The 26300-nt window shown below is 42.0% G+C and overlaps 1 protein-coding gene and 1 long non-coding RNA gene across 7 annotated transcripts in view; one reads left to right on the forward strand and one right to left on the reverse strand.

The window, feature by feature from the left end:
- The window catches only part of SESN1 (sestrin 1), a 45688-nt gene that overhangs the window by 10231 nt on the left and 9157 nt on the right, over window positions 1-26300 (reverse strand). For 2 of the 6 annotated variants that reach the window (XM_081857148.1, XM_081857147.1), the window contains exon 2: window positions 724-789. The exons of 1 other annotated variant lie outside the window; for it this stretch is intronic. In XM_081857148.1, coding sequence (XP_081713274.1) covers window positions 724-789 — 66 coding nt within the window. Of the gene's footprint in view, window positions 1-723; window positions 790-4622; window positions 4704-4793; window positions 4955-26300 lie in introns of those variants that run through there. 3 more of the 6 variants (XM_081857150.1, XM_081857152.1, XM_081857151.1) reach the window with 3 other exon arrangements.
- LOC309339404 lies at window positions 2456-3691 on the forward strand. The gene is made up of 2 exons (XR_014155308.1): window positions 2456-3155; window positions 3186-3691. It is a non-coding gene; the product is annotated as an uncharacterized lncRNA (long non-coding RNA).

The raw sequence follows: 26300 nt of genomic DNA on the forward strand, positions 1-26300 counted from the left end.
ATTGTAAATCATCAGACATTAAAAATTTCCTGATATGTGGCTGCCTTCAGATGTCCGATAGCTGTTTATTTCCTTGACATCTGATGTGAGGGTGTTCCACGGGGTGGGCACCACTACTGAGAAAGCCCTCTGCCTGGTTCCCTGTAACCTCAGGCTTTATATCAAATTTTAACAGAGATAAGTGGACAGGGAACATATATTTATTGAAGGGCAGTATGCTAGCCTATAGAGGCAACAGTAGTACCCCAAAATGCTGAGCTATTTAAATAGTTAGCTGTTGTGGGAAACATGTTTATGACTACTAAGCTTGGCGTAATGTTAACCAAAGCCACATTGATAAACCCAAGTTTTATATCAGCCAGCATGTGAAGTAGCCCAGGAAGATCACTTGTTCACCTTCTCTCATACACTCACACTATGCACTAAAAACATGCTGGTTAATTAGATTTAAACAAATATACATGTCCACTACAATTCTTACCCAGTATCCAAACAACACTGGGTTTATTAAGACAAGCTAGTATGAGTGTGCCATTAAATATCAAAATTCCACATGGACATTACTGTTTTCTAATTCAGCAGAATTCTTGCCAAACTCCTGATGATTTACTGTGGACATGTGAATAATACTTTGCAGCTGTTCCTCAGCCAATACTAGATTCACCACCACCCAAAAATGTAACAAGTTCTCTGTGTACTTGCAAAATGTAAATCACCACGCACCTCCATCTCTGGGATGAATCTGCTTGGTCCTTGTCCCAGTGGTCTAGGGATCCTAATTCCAAGTTCCTAGAAAAGAAAATTGCACTATCTGAACTTTTAGCTATAAACATTTCAGCTGTGGTTTCAGGGGAAAGAATGAATTCACCACTGAAACCAACAGAACTGTCCTTGTTGCAGAAGTGCTGTCTGTGGAAATTTTCTATCTGTGCTTCATAACAAGCCACACTTGTTTACAGTATACCATACTGATGCCATTAAAAACAATGAGACCTGGTTCACTGCAAACCTAGTTTTGCATAAAGCACTTGGCAAAGTGTCCAGAACAAGGAGTTCAGCACACAGCTGCCAGTTGACTAATGTCAGTGATACTAAAGGCTTTTGAAGTACCTCTCTGCACATCCGCAAACCAGAATGTGAAATCTGTCAGTATCTTTCAGGAAGCAACACAGCTGTAGTCTTATCGAAGGTTTTTGCATGAGTGTGGGAGTTACATGCATTAACCACAAAAATATATGCAACTGTGTTTTTAAGTTCACTGTTTAAAAATTACAAAGAACAAGCTATGATTTCGCAGGTTGAAATTTCACGTCAGTCTGAAACACATCTACCACTATACTTTCACTAAAAGAATCAACAGACTCCAGTGCACAACTAGAATCCTACAAGTCAGCAGACAGTGGGAAAATATTTGGCAAGAATCTTTGGCAAGGGCCACAACATGCATTACAAAATTAGTGAGTGGACTTGCCATATACCTTTACAATTAATGTGATTAGAAAAAGCCATCTGCATACCTATATCAGGGCCAATCGTTGCGTGGTGTGACTACATAGTCAGAAGGGGGGAAACTGAAACCTGCTGTGGCCTATCTGAAACACCAGGCCCACAGACTTATTCAAAGAGTGCTGCTCAACCCCTGCTTCTGGGAGATGCTGAGCAGTTTGGGAACAGGGAGAGGCACTATCCTTGGGCTGACATCAGAAGGGGAAGACTGAAACCAGCTGCGTCCAAATTGATGATGATGATGAAACTCCCCTCATCTTGTCTTTTCTTTTGTTCTCCTGCCCTCCCCCATTTTCTTTCTCTTCCCCTGCTTCCTTGCTCTTTTTGCTGTTTGTAGCAGTTGGTCTGATGAGCAGTTGGGCATCATTTTTTACAGCTCAGGGTAACATTTAAAAATATTTGTACCTGACTATTAATATTTTGTATTGTATTTTTTAGTCTGCATAGTTTTTTGAGACACATTAAGTTCTATTTGGTATGTAGATTTGATTTCTTTTGTATTTCTAATATTCCTTTACACTATATTTGATTATTATATTGCTTACTGGCTTAGAATCAGAGAACCGTAGCATTGGAAGGCACCCCCAAGGGCCATCTAGTGTAACCCCCTGCAATTCAGGAATCATAGCTTAAAAATCCCTGACGGTTGGCCATCCAACCTCTGCTCAAAAACCTCTAAGGAAGGAGAGTCCACAACCTTCTGAGGGAATCCACTCCACTCTCAATCAAACAGCTCTTACTGTCAGGAAGTTCTTCCAGACACACACACAAAAAAAACATGTTTACTCCATCCTTCTTCCCAAAGGAGCCAACACTAAGCATGTTAACTGCTTTAGCAATTTCTCATAATGCTAGAAGTTGTGGACATCCAGTGAAGCTGAATGCTTCAGTATTGATAAAAGAAAGTACGCAATGCATAAACTATGGAATTTGCTCCCACAGGAGCTTTAGAAGAGGATTAGACAATTCCTTCAGGAAAGAGCTGTCAATGACTACTAGCCATGATGGCTACACTCGGCCCACATGGTCAGATGCAGTATGTTTCTGAATACCAGTTGCTGGAAACCACAGGAGGCACATGCACTTTGGTCCTCAGGTCCTGCCTGTGGATCTCCCACAGGCATCTGGTTGGCTGCTGTGAGAACATGATGCTGAACTAGATGGGCCTGATCTAGCAGGCTCTTCTTATGTTAAACTGAAACTGAACTAGTTTGGTGTTGGAGCCGCCCATGGTTCCAACCATGGGTAGATATTTCCAATGCTCTTGTTCTCACTTTTCAGTACAGAAATAATGTGTGTTTTATAAAACCACAGTATTGTACCTCTTTAGTTACGTGAGAGCAAGTTAAAACTTCCATGCCTTGCTCAAATGTCACTTGAAGACAATAACTCACTGGTCATGATACTGTTAATGTCAGCTGCCAGTTATACTTTCATGCAATGACAGGCATTGCATTGCAGTCATTGCATTAAAGTATTTGACATCTCTACACAAACTGATACACACTGAAAATTCATGTTTTCATTTCAGCTTGAGACAAGAATGGTACTGTCTCCAAGAGAGCTATCTAGACTCAGAGGCATACTATTCTTTTTGTCCCTCTTGTGCATAAAAATGGCATGCCTCTCTCTACTTGCAGGGCAGTAAGGTAGACAGTCTCTACTTGCAGGGCAGTAAGGTAGACAGTCAACGAGCTTCTCTTTGCTTAGTCAGAGATGTTATCCACACACACTGTTCCCACTGTAGCCTAGTCTCTGAATAACATTATGATTCATGACTGACAACTTACATCACTTTCAGATGTTTAAATTATTTGCCAGTTATTTACAATTTTGGCACTTGATGCCTTCAGAGGACTTTTTAGAAACTGAGAAAATATTGTAGTGCCTGTATATAAATGTTAAACATTCCAACTAAGTTCAGACATAAATCAAGTAGGTTTAATTGCTTATCAATATGCTGTCAAAATTGTACTGTAATTTACTGCTAATATTTCAGCTCCCGTTTTCATAATGTTTTTATGTTCTTAACTACAGTCATGCATAAATAATTACTTTTAGTTAAGAGAAGTACTACTAAGATCCTTGTGATGTCTCCAAAGTTATATTTCTGATATGTAAGAATGCAGGAGACTGGAAAATTCTAGCATTAGTTACTGTTATTCATAAACTGATATTATGGTTCGATGTGAAGTTCCACATTTAATTTCCCCATCAACACTTTTACTAAGTTTTCCCCACATTCTCCAAAAATTCTAACCACAGAAGGGAACTTGAGCAGTACACTTTATACTAGAAAGTGTTTTTGAAAAGACTGCAGACTATTACAGTGGTTTTTCATTTGTTGATCAAGTTTGTGTTTAGGATTTGAAAAGTAAGTGTAGGGGTAGACAGTGCTGTGCCCTCCGCCTTGTTATTGGACTTCAGCTTCTATCAGTCTCAAGCATCATGACCATTGATCAGGGATAATGAAAGTTTTAATCCAGAATCAACTGGGAAGCACCACGTTGGCTACCCCATAGCTATTATCACAATCTTTTGTGTGCTACTCTAGAACATGCACATAGCAAAAACCAGCTTTGTCCTCCAAACACCTGAGCCCTTCCAAAATAAAGCTGCAGGAGGCTTTCAACGGAGAAATATTGCCATCCATGAATAAACAATACAAACAAAACAATTCCGACATTTAAGCATTAAAATGGGCTGCAATACCCAGTTTCGAAGCACACCCAACAACTTTTAAAGACAACAATGGCACTTAAATAATTGCCCTTGACCCTATGTAGAATTGCTTTCCCAGGTCTGTTGAAACCACAGAAGAGGATCTTTTACAAGCCAGTCACCCTTTGTTAGGTTCTTAGCAGGAGGACCAAATGAGCCTTCAAGAACACGCCAATACGGCAAACCAGGGGATTCAGAAGCAGATCCTCACAACGCTGCAACGCTTCCAGCATCTCCCCCCCCCCCGAAAAAAGGTGCTATTCTTCCCCTACATGCTTTTTCTGAAACCCAGCCTAAGAGCATGCAAGTGGGGGGTGGCGAAATGACAAGCGACGCCGACGAAGCCAGCAAGAACACCTGAAGCTGGGAGCCTTTCCGTAAACAGCTGAATCTACCTCAGGCTCGCTCGCTCTCACTCCCGTTGACTGACAGCCGAACAAGCGGCGCGCGAGCCGACTCTACTTCACAAGCAGCAGACTGAAGCACCTCCGAGCCCGAAGCGAGTCCCCTCCTCCCGATGCATCCCGCTGGTTCAAGCCCCCCCCTTCCCCCCCCCTTTTTTTTACCTTGCGGCACTGCTGGCTTCCACAGTGGTTGCAGCAGAAGCCCGAGGTCCGGTTGGCTGTGCTGGCCAGCTGCATGCCTACTAGCTCGGGTCACGGGGAGGAGGAGCTGCTGGTGCTCAGAGCGCGCGACCGCCTCCTGGCCTCAGCAAGGGCGGCAGGCCGAGGCTTAAAAGCCAGCCTGTGGGCGGGCAGGCCCGGCACAAACAACAAGCCCGGCAGAGCCCGCCCCCTTTGGCGGCTGCCCGCCAATGACCGGGAAGCGGAGGGACTCGCAGGCAGGCAAAAGCGCCTGGGAAGGGGGGCGAAAACGAAGGGCCGAGGGTCTCCGGGGAGAGCGGTACGTGGATTTACGCCCCGTCCCCCTGACTCGGGCCGCGAGCGCCTGACGGCGACCCCGACCCTCATCTGCGCCTGCTCTCCCAAGACTCCCTTCTCTTTAAGCAGAAAAATAATAAAAATAATAAAGAAGCCGCCGCGTTTTTCTTAGCGCTGATAAGGAGAGGCACAATATCCCGGCTGCAGGCAGCGACAGGCCCTGGAGCCAGCTACCAGCCCTCTCCCCTCCCACTCTCCAAATAAAGTTCGCCTATGATCTTAGAAAGCGCTCTTGGCAGCGCTTACGAAGCCTGGCTCTGTCTGGCATGCCTCCCTGCCACGGAATAGGCACTTAGGGATACTGCTGGGTGGAGGGCAATAACCACCACCACCACCACCACCACCACAGGGAAGGGGAACCAAGTCTTCTCAAAAACTGGACCCTTCCCAGTTGAGGAAAGGCTTGCAAAACGAAAAGGGCTCTGTTCAACAGGTGCAGTTCACTTTAGGCTATGCTAGCTTCTTCAGGGGATTTGCTAGGCATCAGCATTGTCCTCTCCCTCTCCGATCTGCCCTGATTTCAAGGTACCCAGTCCTTTGCCCACGTTCCAGCCACAGCTTTCCTTGCTAATTGTGTCACGCCAGAAAATGATGCAACATGCTAGATGTTGCTGGGGAACAACTGGTCTGCATTTTTCCACAAACTTCCACCATCTTCATGTTCAAATTCCTACAAACAGGGGCTCCAAAGCTCCTCACTGAGGTTAAAAAGATGTTCTGTCAGTCCTTGTGACAGTGAGCGCGTGTCAATTTGCACTATTTTTCAAGAACTGAAAGGAAACAGAAAAATAAAGTTGCAGAAGCCAAAGCTTTCAGTTGACTCGACATGTATTCACTTGCTCTGTACAAAGCACATTAACTCCGTGTGGGGATTTGTGTACAGTTGGTTCAGTGTTTACAATACATATCTCCCTTCAGGGAGGAAAACTGCTGAACTTGCAAAAAAAAAAAGTGTTATTGCTCTCAACTGTGACAGGATAATGGGCTCTTTATTTTACTTGTCTCTCATAAAAATTGTCTCAAGACGTGTGGATTTTAAAAAAAAGGGGGGTTGCCTATATCTTTATTGTTGATATGCATATTTGACACACCAAAATAAATCAGTAATTAAAGGAGGTCAAACTACTGTTGCTTGAACAACAAAAATATAATGATGCTAAGGGGAGTTGGACACTGCCTCACATATTACCCTAACACGGTTTAGTGATAAAGAATCTTGTAAATAGGTGGGGAAGGCATCTATCCTGCCATGAGTATTGGCTTTTCTTTTGCCAATTAATTCTACAGGTTCTTTAAAGGATCTTTGGTAGTCAACATATGAGGGGAAATATATTTTTATTTGAACAGAACAGGAAAAACGCCTTAACGAGTAACAAAAACAAAACCCCTCAAACAGTAAACCTCCTTAAACCTTCAATAATAAACCTCCTTAAACCTTCTTACACAGTAACACAAAGCACTCTACCACCAAGAAGTAACCCCAAAGCAACAATTTCCAAAGTAACAATTCCCCCACCAGACCTTCACTCACATATAACACCAGATCCAACCGTGGGAAGCCTCAGCAGTGTTTGGTCCATCATCCTCTCTCTCCTGACCCCATTGCCCTGCACTATTTATACCTGCCTCAACCAGGTGCGGCTGGATATCTCCATGGCCGCCACCTGTGGCAGTTAGGGCTCCTACTCAGGGCAATCAAGCCCCAGCTGGGCCACCCTTGAAGGCAGGAGTGCTCCTGCAAGGACTCACAGGAAGGGTTGGCTGCCTAAAGCCAAACCTACACCTCCTTGGTTTTTCTTCCGCATTTTCCACTACAGCTTCCTGATCTGATTGTGCACATAGGCAAAAAGAGAAGCTGTATTGTCATTTAAGCATTACAAAACAGCTCTCTGCTTACATCAGATATGGGGTACTGTTGGACCTTCAAGACGTTGCTGAACTAGAACTCCCATTATCTCTGTCCATTGGCTGTGTTTGCCAGGGCTGATGGGAGTTGTTCTTCAGCAATATCTGGAGAGCCAAAAGTTCCCCACACTTGGTTTACACCCACAACTTCATTTAGAATAGGTTTCTTTCAACTCAAACAGATAATAGGCACTAATGCTCTGACCTTCTGACCTCCCCAGTGACCTTTTTTAGGTGGACGCTGAAAGATCAGATATGCAAAGCCATACCTGGTGGATCCAAGGTACTCTTAACTGTTTCTCATACAGCCTAAAAACTTTGTTTCATTATATCTCCTCTACCACCCTCATTCTGAAGTTCTCCTAGATCACATCAAGCAAACATTAACATCCAAAATACCATTGTCAATGTTAAGACTGAAACAAGTACTATATGTAAATATCAAGTCCTTGCATATCCAGCAACCCTTCCCCCCATCTAAATATCATTATTTACACTGTACTAGCAAGAGATAAACAAGAAAAAAAGATAAGGGAAGTATAATGGAACCCACTTCCCAAATACCCTAGGACAGCATGTATAAACAAAGAAAACTTCCACACAGAAAATCTTAACTCCCTCCTAATAACGAACTACTAAAATATAAATCCACAATACAGCAGTGATGTTTGCAGTTAAGAACAACAACACATAATAATTCAGTGTTTCATTTGTAGTTATATGATTCTAGTATGGAATCCCCTTCTGAAGGCTTATTTACTGAACAATTTCAAGTTTGGTCTTGTAAATGGCAAAGTACAAACGCACTGAATAGTAGCATGATTTCCATAGATATTATTCATGTCGAAGTGCCGACCAACACTAGAACATTATCAACCATTTAGGACTCATCTAGATCAGTGAAGAAAAAATGTTTTATATGCTTTGTATATGCATTATAACACTGACACCAGATGGGGTTGTGGAGTTCCCTTTTCGCCAATGTGGTTTCACATACAAAGTTTACAACACGTTTTCCTGAAACGCTTCTTTGATGTGTCTAGATCCAGCCTTAGAATCACCATTTCCATGCTATGGAATACTCTTCCATGAGAGATTGCACAGGCATCCTTGCTAACTTTCAAATAGTTATTAAAGAACTTTTTATGCCGACACATCTATTCAGCTGCTTCAACTACAGACGTTCTTGGATTGAGATTGTCTGACTATGGTGATTCATGTACTGGTAACCTCAAGGCTTGACTACTGCAATGTGGAGCTACCCTTAGCCCTGGTCTTGAGACTCTAGCTGGTGCAAAATACTGCATTGAGAGTGCTGTGGGTCTAGACTAAGCATGTAACTCTGGTGCTCAAAAGTTTACACTGTCTGTCTGTATGCTACTGGACCAGTTTTATAGTAATTCGCAAGACCCTTAACAACTTTGCTACAGGATATCTTAAGGACCACTTAATCCCTTATATCTCTGCCTGATCACTGAGGTCTTTGGGGGAGTCACTGTGTGCCCCCCCCATGGCTTGGATGCTTGCCTCAGGAGCTGTGCATTCAGTATTGTACGCCCAATTTTATGTAACTGCATGTGGAACATCTGACACTTATTGAATACTTTTTTCTTCCAGCAGGCTTTCTGGTTTTATAGTTTTAACCAATTTGCCCCTTTTCTATATTCTATGTTCTGCAACCACCTAGAGATGATTGTAGTTAAGGAGTATATGAATTGCTTAGTTTAAATGAATAAAATAAAAATAATAGCATTGCCTTTATGAACATTATCACAAGTGTGGCCATATGGTGGCATTTCTGTACAGTATCTTGGGTCATGGAAACACTCAACATGCAGTGTTTAAAACCAGCAACAGCCTTCATCTTTCTTCTCTGGCAACTCTTATTGTCCAGGCGCCAGAAACTATTCTTTAATTGCTGCCAGTGTGACTTTTTATAATTCAGATTAAATAAATCAAATTTTCTTCATTAAGATTCTAAGTTTTAATTTCTTGAAAACATAACAATACTAGATTTCTTTGCCTCTATATGTTCATTAGGACTAACCTACTGAAACTCAGAAAAGTTGTGTAAATTTCTAATCTATCATACCTCTGGAAAAGAACAAAAGAGAAGAAAGTGAAGCAGGCAGAACTGAGCAAAGCAGCAGAAGCAGTTGAAACATGCCACACTCCCCTTTCTAATTTTGCCCAGGAACAAAGAAGTGAGCCTAGCAACAGTTTTTACCCAATCAGAGATCAGATAAACAGGTATGAGGCTCGGCTTCTCAACACCTCAGAAAGGCCAGCCTCCTCAAGCAACTTCTCTGATTGTGTACTGTAAAAAACTGACTGCCATTTCATAAGCTGAAAAGGAACATTTGCTTTCCTGCTCTATAAGATATAAGGCACAAATGTTTTCATGTACAGGGCTGCCTCCACTTGTTAAATAAAAACAAACGTGTTTTCCTTAATTTGAAGAACTTTTGTACTATGAACTATTCATCTATTTAGCTTCCCTGTTTATTTTAGGTCTCTCTTTTCTGTTGGACCTTGGCACAGAAGTTGTTTCATTCTGTTCAATATATCAGCTTGTCCATCTAAAGTCTTGCTTATTAACTGAGATCTCATTGTACTGCTAAACATACAAATTCCAAGATACACTTAAGTACACCCCCCAAAAAGAAACATCCGCCCAGTTTAATGCTGCTGTAGGTATTCTGGGAACATCAGCTGTTTTGAAAGCAGTATTGTAATTACTTAATGCTAAATGTGAGATTTATTTTCTACAACCCAGTTTATACCAGGATCTCGGCCTCATTGCCTTTTAATAAGACTGCATGGAATCCTTTGTCACAAGTGACTTGCCACTCATATAACCTCTAGTAACTCATATTTAACAGGACAACTATTTTAAGTACACCCAGTTTAGTTTCTAGAAAACATGTTTACAAGGATAGAGCTAAAAACCATGCTTAAAATACATACTATTCATTATCAGCGTAAAACCTTAAATAAAACTACTAAAACCCACTAACTTTTAAATAAGATTTTAAATAGATCCGACCAACCATCGTAAATGCACATTCAAAAACAACATGCAGAAGGCCACGCAAACTTTGGTATGCTGAAATATGTCCTCTCCTCCCACAATATGTAGTGAAAAGAGATACTGTTCTTTGTTTCCAAAATGAAATCAATGTTATTTTCATAATGTTCTCAGAACTCATGCACTACAGGGGGAGAGAAAACAGCGAATGGTTATTGGGGAAATAAATGAAATTAGCAATTGCTCCCAAACAAGCAAATAAAGGGAGTGCATTTAGTTCTCTATCCTCATTAGCCACGCCTACCCCACCCCAATGATCTTTGAATGCCTAAGGAAGAGTCTCTTGATTCTCCCATCCCTTGAAAGCCAGCAGATACAGCTAGGATAGCCACACAGGTTTCCAGTCTGGGGAAAAGAGATGCACCTTATAATAGCATTCTTTCTAATCGGGCCATCACACACACCCCCCCCCCCATTCTCTTAGTTTTATAGGGCTCAGAGCACTAGTTAGTGTAATTATCACAATACTTTTACAAGCTGGGGAAGAAGACCTGAGCAACGTTACAGAACTATCTTCAAGGCTAGATTAAAATAAGAAACTCAAGGATGCCTCACTCAAGGTGCTGAAACTAAGAACTAACACTACAATAATACAGATGCGATGGTGTGCTCTTGAGTCCACTCACAGAACTTTGGTTACTTGTCTCTCAGCAAGTTACTTCATGCTACCTACTGCTACACTCCACTACACAAAAGGACCGGCATGTTTCCATCTGTTCACACAACACTTCAAGCGCACACTGGACACATAAATAGCATTTCCCCCCAACTTGCAGCTATGTCAATGACCCTGGGGCATTTATCAGTTAAATCAAATCACCACTGCATTTAGGAGGATTAGAGCCAGTAATTAACTATCTGGAACTGAATAATGCTGCCTGACAGTCATTTCTCTCCTTCAAACTATATATAGGTGGCATCTAGAAATATATTTAAAAAAACACTGTGAAAATGCCTTTTTTTAAAAAGAAAAATACATTGAATTTGGCATAGCTCACTTTCGCTCTCTAGTGTCACATTTGTATATTGCACTTTAGAACACATTTAAAGGTAAAGGGACATTTAAAACGTTTTATTTGCAGCTGTATACCTGAGTCCATAGTCTGAACTGTCACTTTCATGTTCATTGTTTAGAAGTATCTGAAACATTCCCCATCACATGTACCTAGACAAGAAAGGCAATGCCAACGATTCAAGGCCAAGGCACAGGAGTGTAACCTGTTTCATAGCTGGCAGGAAAAAGTCTCGAATAGTTGCATTGCTGAGCTCCCAATCACGTGCATACAAAGTGCTGAAGCAGTTTTAATACCATTTGTGAGAATTTATTTTTGATACCTCCATACACCCCTGCTGCATCCTTCCTATTTGTTTATAAGCAAGCCAAAGCTTACAGGAGAGAACAAAACGTTTGAGAAATTTGTTGTTTCCAAGAACACATTAGGAAGTCAGTCACATAAGGGGCTAAAGATCTGCAACTTGAAGAATGTATAGTGTATTGCCAGACACGCATCAGACATTTTCCCAATCTTGTAGTGTATAAATATACAGCATTCATGACCCTGGAATATTATTTGTGTACTATCTAGCTTTCTAGTCTTTATGGCTGGTGGCTGCTGACAGATGAGAATTCCTTTTATGCACATCAATGAGCAGTAGCCATTTACCTAGCCTGTAACTATTTACCAGAACTACCTTTCCTCACTCACTTGCAAAGGAGAAAGCTTTATCTTTCAAACTCTCCCCAACATATTCTTGGAGACAGTTCTATCTACACACATCTCTAGATACGGTTGAGACTATCCTGCATATATATTATATGCAATTTTGTTCACTGCGTGGGTAGCAAATTAAAAGCCAGAAATCAAGATAGCCAGTATGCTCAGAGTAACATATGCTAAAATCTTCACACATACACCCCCAACCCCTTGTTGCTGGCTTAGCCCTGGCAGGAGCGACCTCAGGGAGGCCTCCTACATAGACAAGCTGTTTGGTGACAGCTTATCAGGACTGGATAAATGACTAAAAGTGCTGCTTCATGCATTACAAAAAGTAATATGCACAGGAGGCACTCAATAAAGGAAGTGACATGAAGTCTGTATACAGTCAGCCATAAATGACCACTTTGTGGATTTAAATCATGCATGGTTTGACTGTGGGTCTCCTGCTGATCAGAAGGGAGGACATTTCCTGTTACCCGCACCCCCCCCAAACCCAGGCTATTGTTAAAGGAATTGCAAATATGAGGTGTGATCTTCTCTCCTATTCAAGATGCAAGAACAAAGAACGGATAATATATTACCTGCTACTCACTCTTCTAAAGTAAGTGCTTTGGAGCTCTCAGCATGAGTGGGTTCAGAGAGTGGAGAGTTCAAATAGGCATTTTAATACTTTTTTGCCCAGAGTTTGTTTTCTTGGCACAGAAACTCAATCCAGATTAGACAGAGGTATGGCTGCCTAGTTTTCAGGTCCATGAGGTACAGAATGGCTTGTTCTGGACTCCCTGGGAAGAACGAAGTGTGTAGCTTGAGGATACTCCTTGATTCATCATCACTTGAGGCCCAGGTAGCTTCAGTGGCTAGGAACATCTACTTCCAGCTCTGGTGGGTATGCCAGCTCCAGACCCTCCTGAATAAGAATAACTTTGCCACTGTACTCCATATTCTGATAACCTCCAGTTTAGACTTCCGCAGTGCATTCTACACAAGGCTTACCATGAAGGCAGTCCAGAGGCTGCAACTACAGCAGAAAAGGGCAGCCCAACTCTTTGCTCAGATATCTTTAAGGACAAGCATAACACTTGTCCTGAAGCAGCTGCACTGGCTGCCAATTCACTTCCAGGGCCAGGTCAACATATTTAAAGCCTAAACAATCTGGGTCCCAAGTACATGGAAGATTACTTCCGCCCTATATTGCAGTCAGCATTTGCAGAAGAGGGTTTTATTATGTCATCTCCCTTGGAGGGGTGGGAGAGCTTTTTTCACAATGCCCCCCCCCAAAATTGTAGAACTCCTTCCCTATAGTGGTGTGTCAAGAGGGATCTGCTTTAGGCAATCTTTGATAATGCACTTCTCCTTGGCCTTTAATAGTCAAGCTATTGTTAGCATCCCCCATATATCATTGCATAATCTGCCCTGGGACTTTACAGTCAAGGGCAGGTACGGTAACTAAATGATGATGATGATGATGATGATGATGATAAAGGAGGAGGAGGAAGAAGAAGAAGAGGAGGAGAAGCAGCAGCAGCAGCAGCTATGATATGAGAAAGGGGTTTGAGCCCTTAAAGGTTTGGTACTAAGTTTACGGTATTTTTATGAATCGTATGTGTTCTTGTGTGACCACATTGATATTATAGTGTATTTTTGCTGATGCTTTAAAATATGCTGTATGGATAATTCTGTATGAGATTAGCAACTGTTTTTGAATCAAATGAGAAAAACAAGTTCTATCAACTCTGGGGACTCAAACCAAATATAAGCCTTGTCTGTGACAAAATAACTTTGCTACATATGTTCAGTTTACGCCACTGGCAAGAGGTCCAGCATACCAGATGGGTCACAGCTCTAAATATTGTGCTAAAAAGAAAAAATAAAGATCTGCTTCATATTAATCAAATGGAACTCAATGTATACATTTATAGACAGAAGCTCCTGGGGGAGCTGGTTCTGAAATGTAAACAACAGTTCATTTAAAATGCATCAAAATTTAAATTTGCCTGTTATTGAAACTAGGTTTTAAGCTCACTATATAGAAAGTTATTTTGAGCTTGTCAGCTATAAGTAACATTGTAAATATGGAGATTAATGGCAAAGTGTGTGGTTAAGGTGAGAACCAAAGAGCTCATTTTCCCTAAATTGGTTCTTTTCTATATCTAGGACCTGGCCTGAGAGAGGCATACAGAAATAGTGTCTTGTGATGGATATTTACAGAATAAGTAACTCTCTTGTGTTTAGAATGTTTTCTGTATAGCTACATGGCTGGAAATGATAAAAGCACACACATGCCAAAGCCAGAGAACTGAAGATTAGCAAATAAATTCCAAATTGTTCTCTAAGACTGAAGCAGACTGAAGCATACTATATATCTCAGGGGTCAGCAAACCTTTTCAGCAGGGGCCTGTCCACTGTCCCTCAGACCTTGGCGGGGGGGGGGGGCAGACTATATTTTTTGGAGGGAAATGAATTCCTATGCCCCACAAATAACCTAGAGCTGCATTTTAATAAAAGCACACATTCTATTCACATAAAAACACCAGGAAGGCCCCACAAATAACCCAGAGATGCATTTTAAATAAAAGGGTACATTCTACTCATGCTGATTCCCGGACTATCCGTGGGCCGGATTTAGAAGGCGATTGGGTAGGATCCAGCCCCCGGGCCTTAGTTTGCCTACCCATGATATAACTGGTCTTACTAGTTCAATGTCTTATTTGTACTGAAATAACAGTTGTACATATGTCACTACAGTCTCATCTAGAATTTCTCCTAGAGCCATTTCTGCTTTCAGAAACTCGTCATCTCACAACACTGTGCTGCTAGCTGATGTCATGCTAAATACCAAGGTTTGTGATCAATCGATTTGCATTCCTCCCCCCAAATTTCGATTCTTGGAGGTCAATGGAGGCAATTTGCATTTTAAATTTCAGGAGATTCTTTTTAAAAAGACCTTTGCCTTCTACAATATTTTTTATCAAATGTTTGAATCCAAGCCCCCCCTAATCTTGGTCTATGGTGATTGCCTGGGAATAAGGTAGTTTGATGACATGTTTGGCTTAGGACTCAGCCATTCTAAAACCATTTAACAGAACTGTTTTAGTACTGTTTCACCATATCTCACATGATAACACTGCTAGTGAGAACAGCAGCAGGTTGCCTTAATAGAGATAATGTGAATTGAAGGCAAAAAACAATTAGGTTTAAAGGGGAGACTGCCTCCCACTGTTTGGCTTCTCTGCCAAACTAGGCTGCATCAACATATCGTATTTTTCGCTCTATAACACGCACCTGACCATAACACGCACATCGTTTTTAGAGGAGGAAAACAAGGGGAAAAACATTCTGAATGAAACAGTGGATGTATCATTTTTGGGCTTCATGCTGTGGCCACAGACATGTGATCTGATGGTGAATTTGGGGTGACCCAATGCAAAAATCCTGAGAATTCCTGTGGATCCATGCTTTGTAACCACGTTTTTGCACCATTGCAGCCCCAGGCAACAGTGGGTACATGATTTTTTTGGTGCAGGCTGTAGCCATGGACATGCTATGTGATCTGATGGTGAATTTGGGGTGACCCAATGCAAAGATCCTGAGAATCCCTGTGGATCCATGCTTTGTAACCACGTTTTTGCACCATTGCAGCCCCAGGCAACAGTGGGTGCGTGATTTTTTTGGTGCAGGCTGTAGCCATGGACATGCTATGTGATCTGACGGTGAATTTGGGGTGACCCAATGCAAAGATCCTGAGAATCCCTGTGGATCCATGCTTTGTAACCACATTTTTGCACCATTGCAGCCCCAGGCAACAGTGGGTGCGTGATTTTTTTGGTGCAGGCTGTAGGCATGGACATGCTATGTGATCTGATGGTGAATTTGGGGTGACCCAATGCAAAGATCCTGAGAATCCCTGTGGATCCATGCTTTGTAACCAAGTTTTTGCACCATTGCAGCCCCAGGCAACAGTGGGTGTGTGATTTTTTTGGTGCAGGCTGTAGCCATGGACATGCTATGTGATCTGATGGTGAATTTGGGGTGACCCAATGCAAAGATCCTGAGGATCCATGTGGATCTATGCTTTGTAACCACATTTTAAGTGGGGAGCGAAGGAAAAACAAAGAAGGGACATGAGGGGGTGTGCAGAGAAGCAGCTGGCTAAGAATGCAGGAGAGGGATTTAACAGAGGGAGGAAAGAAAGGCAAAAGTTTCCCCCCACCCAAGCCAGCCATATCTCTCTCTCTCTCTCCCTCCCCCCTCTCTCTCCCTCCCCCCCTCTCTCTCCCTCCCCCTCCCCCCCCCTCTCTCCCCCAGCAGCACCGGAGCACAGAGAGGAATTCCCCTCTGCTTGCCTGGAGGGGAGGGGCTTTCCCTGCTCTTTGTTCCGTTTCAGCAAACACAGCAAGGAAACAGAGAAGGGTGGGCAGTAAGACCCTGAGGCAGAATGCAGGAAAGCAGCCACTTCCTCTTTTCAAGTTTCCCTTCTAGGAGACGCACGATTTGATTTTTGCCTGCTTTTTCGGCTCCAGGGACCACACATTCGCTCTATAACACGCACAGATTTCCCCTTCCTTTTTAGGAGAAAAAATCTGCGTGTTATAGAGGGAAAAATACGGTAAGTGTTGTGCCCAGATCAAAGGATGTCATAGTACTGCTCTATTCTGCCTTCGTCAGACAACACCTGGAATACTGGGTGCAGTTCTGGGCGCCATTGTTTAGGAAGGATGTTGACAGGCTGGAATGTGTGCACAGGAGGGCAACTAAGATGATCAAGCATCTGGAAAACAAGCCTTTTGAGGAACAGTTGAGGTAGTTGGGTATGTTTCGCCTGGATAAGAGGAGACTGAGAGGTGATGAGATAGCCATCTTCAAATATCTAAAGGGCTGTGACATGGAAGATGGAGCAAGCTTGTTTTCTCCTGCTCCGGAGGGTTAGAACCAAACTAATGGCTTCAAGTCACACGAAAGGAGCGTTCAGCTAATCATATGGAAGAACTTCCTGACAGTAAGAGCTGTTCGAGAGTGGAATGGAGTCGCTTAGGGGGTGAATGATTCTCCTTCCTTGGAGGTTTTTAAGCAGAAGTTGGGTGGCCATCTGTCATGGATGCATTAGTTGAGATTCCTGCATAGCAGAGGGTTGGAATAGATGACCCTTGGATCCCTTCTAACCCTACAATTCTATGATTCTCAGTTTTAAAATTTGACAAATGATAAGTCCCTGCTGGAGAGCTCAATGGTCCAAAAATTACGTGTTTCTATAAAAGGTGGCGTACACTTCAGAAATGATAGACAGCAGTACATTTTTAAATTTCATGATAGATTGTGTTTAAGAAGCTTGTTCATTTTCCAGTACAGTAAACTGAAGAACGCTTTGCGTGCAAACTGTACACAAAGACAGTGTTCTAATTTTGGAGGTTACTTTTAATTTTTAAGGTATTTGTTTTAAAGTGACTGTTAGTCATTATGGGGTTTCTCCAGTAAAGTTATTTCTTTTTACCAGATAATTAAGATGCATAGATAATGTTGATGTGGTGTATGTCTTTGCTTAGATGGGTATTTTGTGATTTTGATGTTTTGAATTGTTTTTTATTGATTTGTTGTACTTATTGCATATTTATTTTGTATTAATATGCTTTTCACTGCTTTGGGGTTTGGGGGACAAAAAACCATTAAATAAACAATTTTTTAAAGTGCCTTTTGTATGGTTAGGCCTTCTTACCATATTTACCACCAGCTTCAGTAAAATGCAGGCAATAACAGATCAACATGCTTCTCAGTAACTAGTTTTACCACCAGGTATTTTTTATATCCCCCAAACTTTAAGGACCTTCCTCTATAAAGCAGCTTACAATCTCCAATCAAAACACCATCTCTGACTCTAAAATATAAAAATAAAAAGTATGGCAATGTACAACTAAACAATAAACCAACATAAACAGTAAAGTACAGAAACAGAGGCTGAAGAACCACACCAGCAAGACTTAGCACCACTTCCTCCCTATGCAGTATTTGAAATACAGGAGGAAAGAAGGAAATGGATAGTGGGAAGGGAATAAATGTTATTGGAGAACACCAGAGTGAAAGGAGGTAGAAACTGCAGCAAAGTTGTGACACCAGCATCCAACATTTTTCTAATTCTGGCTGCTCTGGCTGCCTACCATCTTGCCCAGCTTTTGGCTATGAAAGGCAAGTAGGGATTTAGTCTAAGAGCATGTTGTCTCTTCCTCTTTAAGCAATTTAAAGAGTTGGGAAGAAGAGAGAGCATTGATAGATATGGACTAGAAAGAGCCCCTAAATGTTAAATCTGTTTGAATACAATGGTGATGATGATGATTTCTTAAATTTGTTAGTCACTTTATCTTGCCCAGGGCAACCCAAAGCATCTTACAACCAACCAAGCAGACAAAAAACCCAAGATAGATGCATTAAAACCAAGAGGAAAAAGAAAAACATTAAAAGCAGCCCACCCTCTCAGAAAACAGTTAAAGGCCAAAGGCCTGGTTACAGAGGGAAGTTTTCACCTGGCACCTAAAGATATGTAACAAAGGCACCAGTTGAGCCTCCCTGGGGATAGTATTCCACAAGTGGGGAGACACTGCAGAAAAGGCCTGTTGTTGGGTTGTCACCCTACAGACCTCTTGTGGAGGAGGCACAAGAAGAAGGGCCTCAGGTGATGATCACAGGGTGCTTTCAGCTATGCAGGAAGACATGGAAAGTCTGATGATTGACTGACAAAGTGAAAGAGATGGGAAAGTGGTGGAACCAGGTGGGGTGAATGGCAGGTCTACTGCTCCATTGGTATACAGAGGGGATCACACAGGTCATCTTTCCTCCACCACTGCCCTGCGTCAATCTACCTTTCCCGATTCACTTAGACCTCTCTGTGCTTCTTCTACACCATTTCTGTTTTCTTCTCCCTCCTGGGCCCAACACATACCTATCCTATTTCCGTCCACCATCCTTTATCCCAATTCATTTTAACAGTTATTCAAGGATTTTAGTGGGCAGCTGAGCTTTAAACAGGTAGACAATATATATATTTTCCTATGTGTAATATTTTGGATGGGTGGACATTCAACGAAAACACCTGTAAGGTCTCAATTACAACTAAGTGTACACTTATGAGTAGAAGAAGCCTAGTCTTTAAGCAAGTCATTACTTAACAAGTAAACAATGATGGTTTTATTTCACAGCAATTGAGCAAAGTGTTTTAACTGTGCAGTTTCCACTGGGAGCAAAATAGAAAGGTTAACCTGTTTCCAGCCCAATGCCTTCATGTGGGAGAGAATTGCTTATCTGCTTCCCTTTGGAAAAGCTTTGTTTCATCTTGCATTTAAATGCTCTGAGGGCACAAAGATGTTTCCTGTTCAGTGATGTATCACAGCCAGATTTTTGTAATCTTTCATAAGGAATTGTAATAAAAATGTATCGCAGTAATCCCAAAATAACTAAGCCAATTTCTAAACGAGAACCTCCAACACAGGCAAAATGTAATATTGTTATGTATTTATTCACTTTGTATTTGTTACCTGCAACTGCAAGGCAAGTTAAGGACATTTTTAAAAACAACATGCTTTACATTGAGTTACATGTGAAAACTGCTAGAAGAGGAGGAAAAAGATTAAAAGGAATCCTTCTTAAATCAAGTGAGCATTCAATCCAGTGTAAGTCTCACATCTGAGTAACACAGGAAATACAAAAATTATTTAAGTCTCACTTGTAGGAAGGTACAAAGGACAAGAAGCTGGGCTTTGCCCATTTTACCTCCTTTCATTTGCATTATTCAAGTACAAGAAAAGTTATTTCTGAAGGAACATAAAGATTTCTGTAGAAACACACAGTCTTGTTTTGATGTCTGAGAAGGAAAATTCATTCATCAGATACACAAGTAAATTTTCCTAGAGTTCTTGACCCAGGCAACAGCCCCAAAGGAAAAAAATCACCAGGACATCTTCATTGGAGAGATGTTCACAAATCCAATCTGACAATCACAGAGAAAGTCTGAAGTACACTTTGCCAGAAGAATAACACTTAAAAAGGAAAAGAAAAGATGTGAGTAGCACATGGAAGAAAATACAGTGGTACCTTGGGTTACAAACACCTCGGGTTACAGACTCCGCTAATCAGGAAATAGTACCTCAGGTTAAGAATTTTACCTCAGGATGAGAACAGAAATCGTGCGGGAGGCCCCATTAGCTAAAGTGGTATCTCAGGTTAAGAACGGTTTCAGGTTAAGAAGGGACCTCCAGAACGAATTAAGTTTGTAACCAGAGGTACCACTGTAATGTAAAATGGTGCATTAGTGGCTGCAAAAAGATTCAGAAGGGATATTTAGCTTCACTTATGTGCAGCAGGAAGTAAAAGAGCCTCGCCAGCAACTAAAAACATTAGTTGGCTACCAAGGCCAGTCAAAGCATGTGGATCCTTGTTTATAAGGAAAGGATTGCACAACTCTGCCTTTCAACTCTCTTTTATCCCTCTGATCTCCTGCTCTTGTATCTCCTTTAATATACTTTTTTACATGGCATGCCCACTCCTTTTGTTTTTTAAACCTGACAATAAAGAACATGCTGGGTTTTGTGGGACTAACTGCCAAGTGTCTCACAGAAGATGTAAGGTGTGTGCACCTCTGTGGAATCTCAAGATCACTGTGGATGAATTTATATGGGTGTTGTTTTAAGGAGCAAATTGGAAACTTGGCATGAGGGCAATTTATATTAAACTCAGTAGAAAAAATAGAATGCACACCTTGATTGTTTTTTAAACTAAGCACAGATCTAAGTACAGATCTGTCCCTGGAAACAACTGAATATATATAAATTTTTGTCATACGATGCCCTTCTCTATGACCCCCCCCCCATCCCAGAGAGGTTCAGAAGGTGGCAACCAGAGAATGGGCCTTTTCTGTGGTGGCTCCCTGATTGTGGAATGCCTGACATCATCATTGCATGTCTTTAGGCACCAGACAAAAACATTCCTCTTTTACCCAGGCCTATGGCTATTAAATAATCTATGGCCTGTAAAAGTGTGGGGGAGAGGATTGTTTTTATGATGACTAAACTATCTGTCAGTGTGCTTTTTATTGCTTTTATCACTGATGTTTTGTAATGTGTTTTTAATGTTGTACACTGCCTTGAGATCTATTGATAAAGTGTGGTGTATAAATAATAATAAATATATAAATAAATAAATTATTATACAGAGAGTACATGCTATTGTACTGGCTACCCACCAGCTCATAACCAAAATTTACTCTGTAATGTTATTTTCTTTTTCTTTTTTTAAAGAGCCGATTACTGTAACTTCTAGCTGCTTTCATTTAAAACATTTTCAAGTTACTTATTTCACAAGATTCAAAAACAAAAATTGTGTATAACTTTAAGAAAATTGTAATATCTGATGTGGGCACATGCTAAGCACATTTTTAGTAGCACTAAAAATAAGATCTCGAGTAATTTCTGGTTATTAGGAGTATTAGCAAGTCCTTTATTCAACACACACACAGGCATAATTGCAATTAGTCTGTACTTTGGGTTGTATGGGAATCTATGCACACACACAGCAAGATGCAATGTAGTTAAGCTCTTGCACAGCTTCCTACGTGTGTCAATGTACCATTAGGTCTGAAAAACAACTAAGCATTGCCCTACCCACAAAAAACTCACATAGCACTCACCGTTCTCAAAAGAAACACACTTATTCATTCCCCTCATCCATAGCCAACCCACCCAAATAATTTGCAAATACTGTAATTATGTTTGTTTGAATATGAAGTGTTGCATAAAAGGTTTCACTGAAACGCACAGAAGATTCTATCTTATTTTTAGGGGATAAACAGATTCCAGAGGTGTGATCTCCTCCAGCCAATCACAAAGCTAAGACACAATGCTGCCATTTCTCCACGTCCTATTACAGCAAAGGGTGGCTTGTTTTTCTGCTTTTGTCTGAGATCTTAAATGATGAATGGCTGCTTCAGGGAAAAGATCAAGCTGTGCAGTTGAGATTTATTATGAAAAGTCGATGGAACAAACAGCAAGTGTCAGAGTAGAAAACATGTTCCTCTCTACTGTTTGTATCTCTCTAAACCTAAACTTACAGGGCCAAATTAGGCAGGATAGCAGACGACCTCTAAGCAGCTGAACCTCTTAAATTTTAAGAGTCTAAAAAGTGGAAGGGAGGGTGCTGAAGAACAAAGTGAACAAGCAGGAGAAGCTGAAGCCTCTGCCAGCTCTTCCTCCACAAAACTATTTTAGAAAAAAGAGCCCACACTCATATGTCTCTGCCTGATGTTCAACAAACATGATGGCTTTGCAAAAAGAAAAGAAAAGAAGGTAGCATATTTTTCTCTAAGCTGGGATTCCATAACCAGAAACGACCCCTACCAGGAGAAAAATGGGTAAAAGCAAGCAATTATGGCTGGACAAATGAAGATGTGAGAAGCTGAGTTTACAGCAGCACTGCAATTTCAGTAGGCATTTACTTGAAATGCACGTGTGAAATTCTCACAACCTAAATGCAGGTTTCATGTTCCTTCTGTTCAGATTTTAAAGCACATGAAACCATCCTCCAGGTACCTCAAACGGCTGTCCGCTTCTCAAACTTCCATTAACATTTGGGAACTATACTGGGGATTTTAATTTCTCAAAGCCGAGTCACATGCCAAAACACGGCAGAGTTACAATGGACTTTTCTCTTCTGCTACCATTCACCTTCCTTACATCAAGACATGCCCACCCCTTTTGCCTGCCCCATCCATTATCTCTCCCCACTCCCCAAAACAAACCTCTAGCTTTGGTGTTCCACAAACTGGTGGTTGCAGTAGTTATAGAACTCTTTCTCCTACGTGGCTCTTTATTTAAAGGTGTTTTATATAATTTTAGAGGTAGATCACACAAAATAGTTCACAAAAGGCCATATAATAATAATCAGTGTTTGTTTTTTAAAAAAATATATAGTAAGAGGAAAATATGGCAGTTTAGAGCAAGCTACATTGGCCTCGCCTCAGCTCCCTTTGGGGCAAGATGGTCTTTCAGAAGTCCCTGTGGGGCAGCTGGGGAAGAGAGGGGCCAACACTGGGAGACGGCTTGTAGCAGCTCGCTAGGCCATTTCTTTCTTCCCTGCTCTCACTGGGGCAAGCTGGTCTTTGGAAACAGCAGCAGGTCTATTAAGCTCCTATACACGCACCACATATATGGCTCATCTTGTTTCAACCCACCTAATGGTACACAGGAAGAGAGTGTTTTTGTTTTTGTTTCAAATGTATATTCTCTTCTGCCAACCAAACTCCCAGAATAGTTTATAGAAAACCAATAAGCTTACTGGTATTGATGTTACCAGCCTCCAATATATCAAACTGGTGGCATCCAACAGCGCATCTTTTTCTACCGCTATACATGGCAGACCAGCTGACTGCAGCAAAGGCAAAGCGTGGGGGGTGCAGCGGGGGCCGTGACCCCAGCCAGAATTTTGAGAGGGGGCGCAAACAGGCGCCCCCACAGCTGACTCCTTCATCGGAGCCTAGCTCCACACCAGAAGGAGCTGCGCCTTGGCTGCAGCGCTTGTGGCCTGGTGCAGCTCCACCCCCCAGGTCAGGCCTGACCCAGGGGGAAAGAGCAGGCGACTGGGCGGCAGCACTGCCACCCACCCACCTCGGCCGTGGCACACCTGGTGCCCAGTAGCAGCAGCTCTGCTGCCGGGTCACTTCTAACCTGACAGCGGAGAGCAGCTCTCCTCAGCCGCAGGAGCACTGCTGCCGGGTCAGAAAGATGGCAGTTCACACCCTGAACTGTGGCATGCAGAGGGTGCCCTATGCACCTCTCAGGGGCACGCTCCAAGTGCCCACCCCAGGCAGCACGGGCATATGCTCCGCCGCTGGACTGCAGCCAGGCAGGAGGAGATGCTAGGCACCAAGGATGGCTCCTGAACATCGCCTGGCTAATTTTGAATGCTGCTCCAAAACCTGATGTAGCTGGTTGGGGGACCCTGTGGAGTAGACTGAGAGGGTGCAGAGAGCTGCGGAAAGGAAAAGGGGAAGTCTCCTCATGTCCAGCAGTGTGATGTCACATCTTACCCCACACAGGCAGCAAACTGCAATGTATTTCTGTTTATTTGGAAGTGAAATCATATTTCTTCAACAATGACGTCTAATAAATGGCTTTCCCTCGTTTCACATCTTTTTACATCTATAAAATGTAAGGGGCCAGTCCTCAAACATCCAGCTGATCCATGCCCTATTTGCCTCAATGGCTTGTGCCGGAGGTGTTCCTGCAGCTACCAGCCGAAGGGAACAACAACAGTGTTGTATAACAAGTATAAACAAGTTTACATGCTCCATAGTTGCTAAGCTGAATAAAGCACGGATATTAAGAGCAGTAGAAACAGCTTTTATTTTCGTAGTTATTTTATTACAAGAAATCACAGACTGAAAAGTCCACCAATGTTAAAATTCACAAAAGTATAGTAGGTAATTAGTTAGGACTACAGTCCTATTCCCTAGGTTCCAAACCTGCCATAAACCACAACACTTTTCTTTTTAGAGCTTGAGACTATCCCAAATTTACACTTCTCTTTATAAAGGTTACTATACCAGCTACTTTCCACAAGCAAACATTTCACAAGTAACAAGTGTACTTTTATTGACCTTTGGGGGGGGGACTCAGCTCAGACAATGTTTCCCATATTTAGTTTTGCTGATATTTTGGGGAAATAAAAGGACTGTGTAAGCAAAGTCTACACACAGAGCTTGTTGCAAGACTGCAACTTTCATATTTAATATGAAAATGTATTAACTGTGTCTTTAAAGTATGAGCACCAATTTCTCTCAGGAGTTAAGCATTGTTACCTGCAGAGTAGGCCTCTTGGTTGCTCACCCCCAGCTGTATCAGATTGTATCTTAGCCTGCTTCCTGCAGCTGTAGGCTAGACAGAGCCTCCATACAGGTTTGCGGACCTGAATATTCATATGGAAGTACTTTCATATACCTTTCACTCCAATGATCCAGTTTCCATAAAGCTACCTTAAATTATTCTACCCTGAGAAACTAGAGCAAAATTTCCTATTTACTATTGTCTACATATTATGATAGGGACACGGGTGGCGCTGTGGTCTAAACCACTGAGCCTCTTGGGCTTGCCGATCAGAAGGTCGACAGTTCGAATCCCCGCAATGGGGTGAGCTCCCCTTGCTCGGTCCCAGCTCCTGCCAACCTAACAGTTCGAAAGCACACCAAAAAAGTGCAAATAGATAAATAGGTACTGCTCCGGTGGGAAGGTAAACAGCGTTTATGTGCATTGCTCTGGTTTCGGTGTTTCGTTGCACCAGAAGCAGCTTAGTCATGCTGGCCACATGACCTGGAAAAACTGTCTGCCGACAAACGTTGGCTCCCTCGACCTGTAAAGCGAGATGAGCGCCGCAGCCACAGAGTCGTCCGCGACTGGACTTAACTGTCAGGGGTCCTTTACCTTTACCTTTTACCTTTTTACATATTATGGCATGTTCACCATTTTGTACAACTTCAAAGCTTTCAAGCCCTTTGGACAACTATAACCAATAACATTGAAAGGAGTGGCATCTGCTGTTAGTTGTACACCAGTGGCAACTTAGGTTGCAGCAGTCCCTTGCATGCCAGCACCTATGTAAGTTTTACAGCTGAAATGCAATGGGTGTCGCTTTCAAAATAAGCATTGTAAAGAAAACCTGAAACCATCTCACATCTAATGAACGCAGACTATTTAGTTAAAAACAATGAAGTCACAGTGCCCCCAAGTGAGGGGGAAGGAGAAGTAAGCAGAATTCATGCAGCAATGAGAATGTCCAGACCTTCAACATGCAACTGGTGCAACTTTTCCGTTCAGCAGGTACTAATGCATGTCTAGATCACATGTCCAGTCCTTGGCCTAGCTAGATTAATGTCATGCTTGGATTTAAGGGAAATTAGTTTTGAGTTCACTTCTTTTGTTTTGCTTTTCTACCACTTATTTAGATTTGAAGGTAGTGTTAATGAGCTGGATTAGCCCTTCATGCCCCCAAAGTCACTCCCTTACATCCAGTCATGGTGTTCATCATTGGACAGGAATATCCTCTTTCCTGCACTATCTATGCGCTTTTGATGTCTGCTCCTATAATTCTAGAAAGTTTTCCCCTGAAGACTCCAATCTGAACATGGTTAAAAGCATATACCGGTAAGTATTTTTATATTAGCTTTCTGTTGTCATAGCCAAGCTGTCCTATATGCATTGGGAGGGAAGGCAGTTTCACTTGTCATTTTTACTCATCCAGCTTCTTAAGCCTGGAGAGGGAGCTATATCTTTTTGAAGCAAACTGTTCAGGGGATAATTTCTGGTCATGGCATCATCACTAGTTGGTGCCGATCTTTCAGTTCCAACAGAAGACCAGCTTATAACTCAAGCTTTTGGATGAATATGTGTATCT

This window comes from Podarcis erhardii (assembly GCF_964252035.2).
Source record: "Podarcis erhardii genome assembly, chromosome: 3".
Lineage (NCBI taxonomy): Eukaryota > Metazoa > Chordata > Lepidosauria > Squamata > Lacertidae > Podarcis > Podarcis erhardii.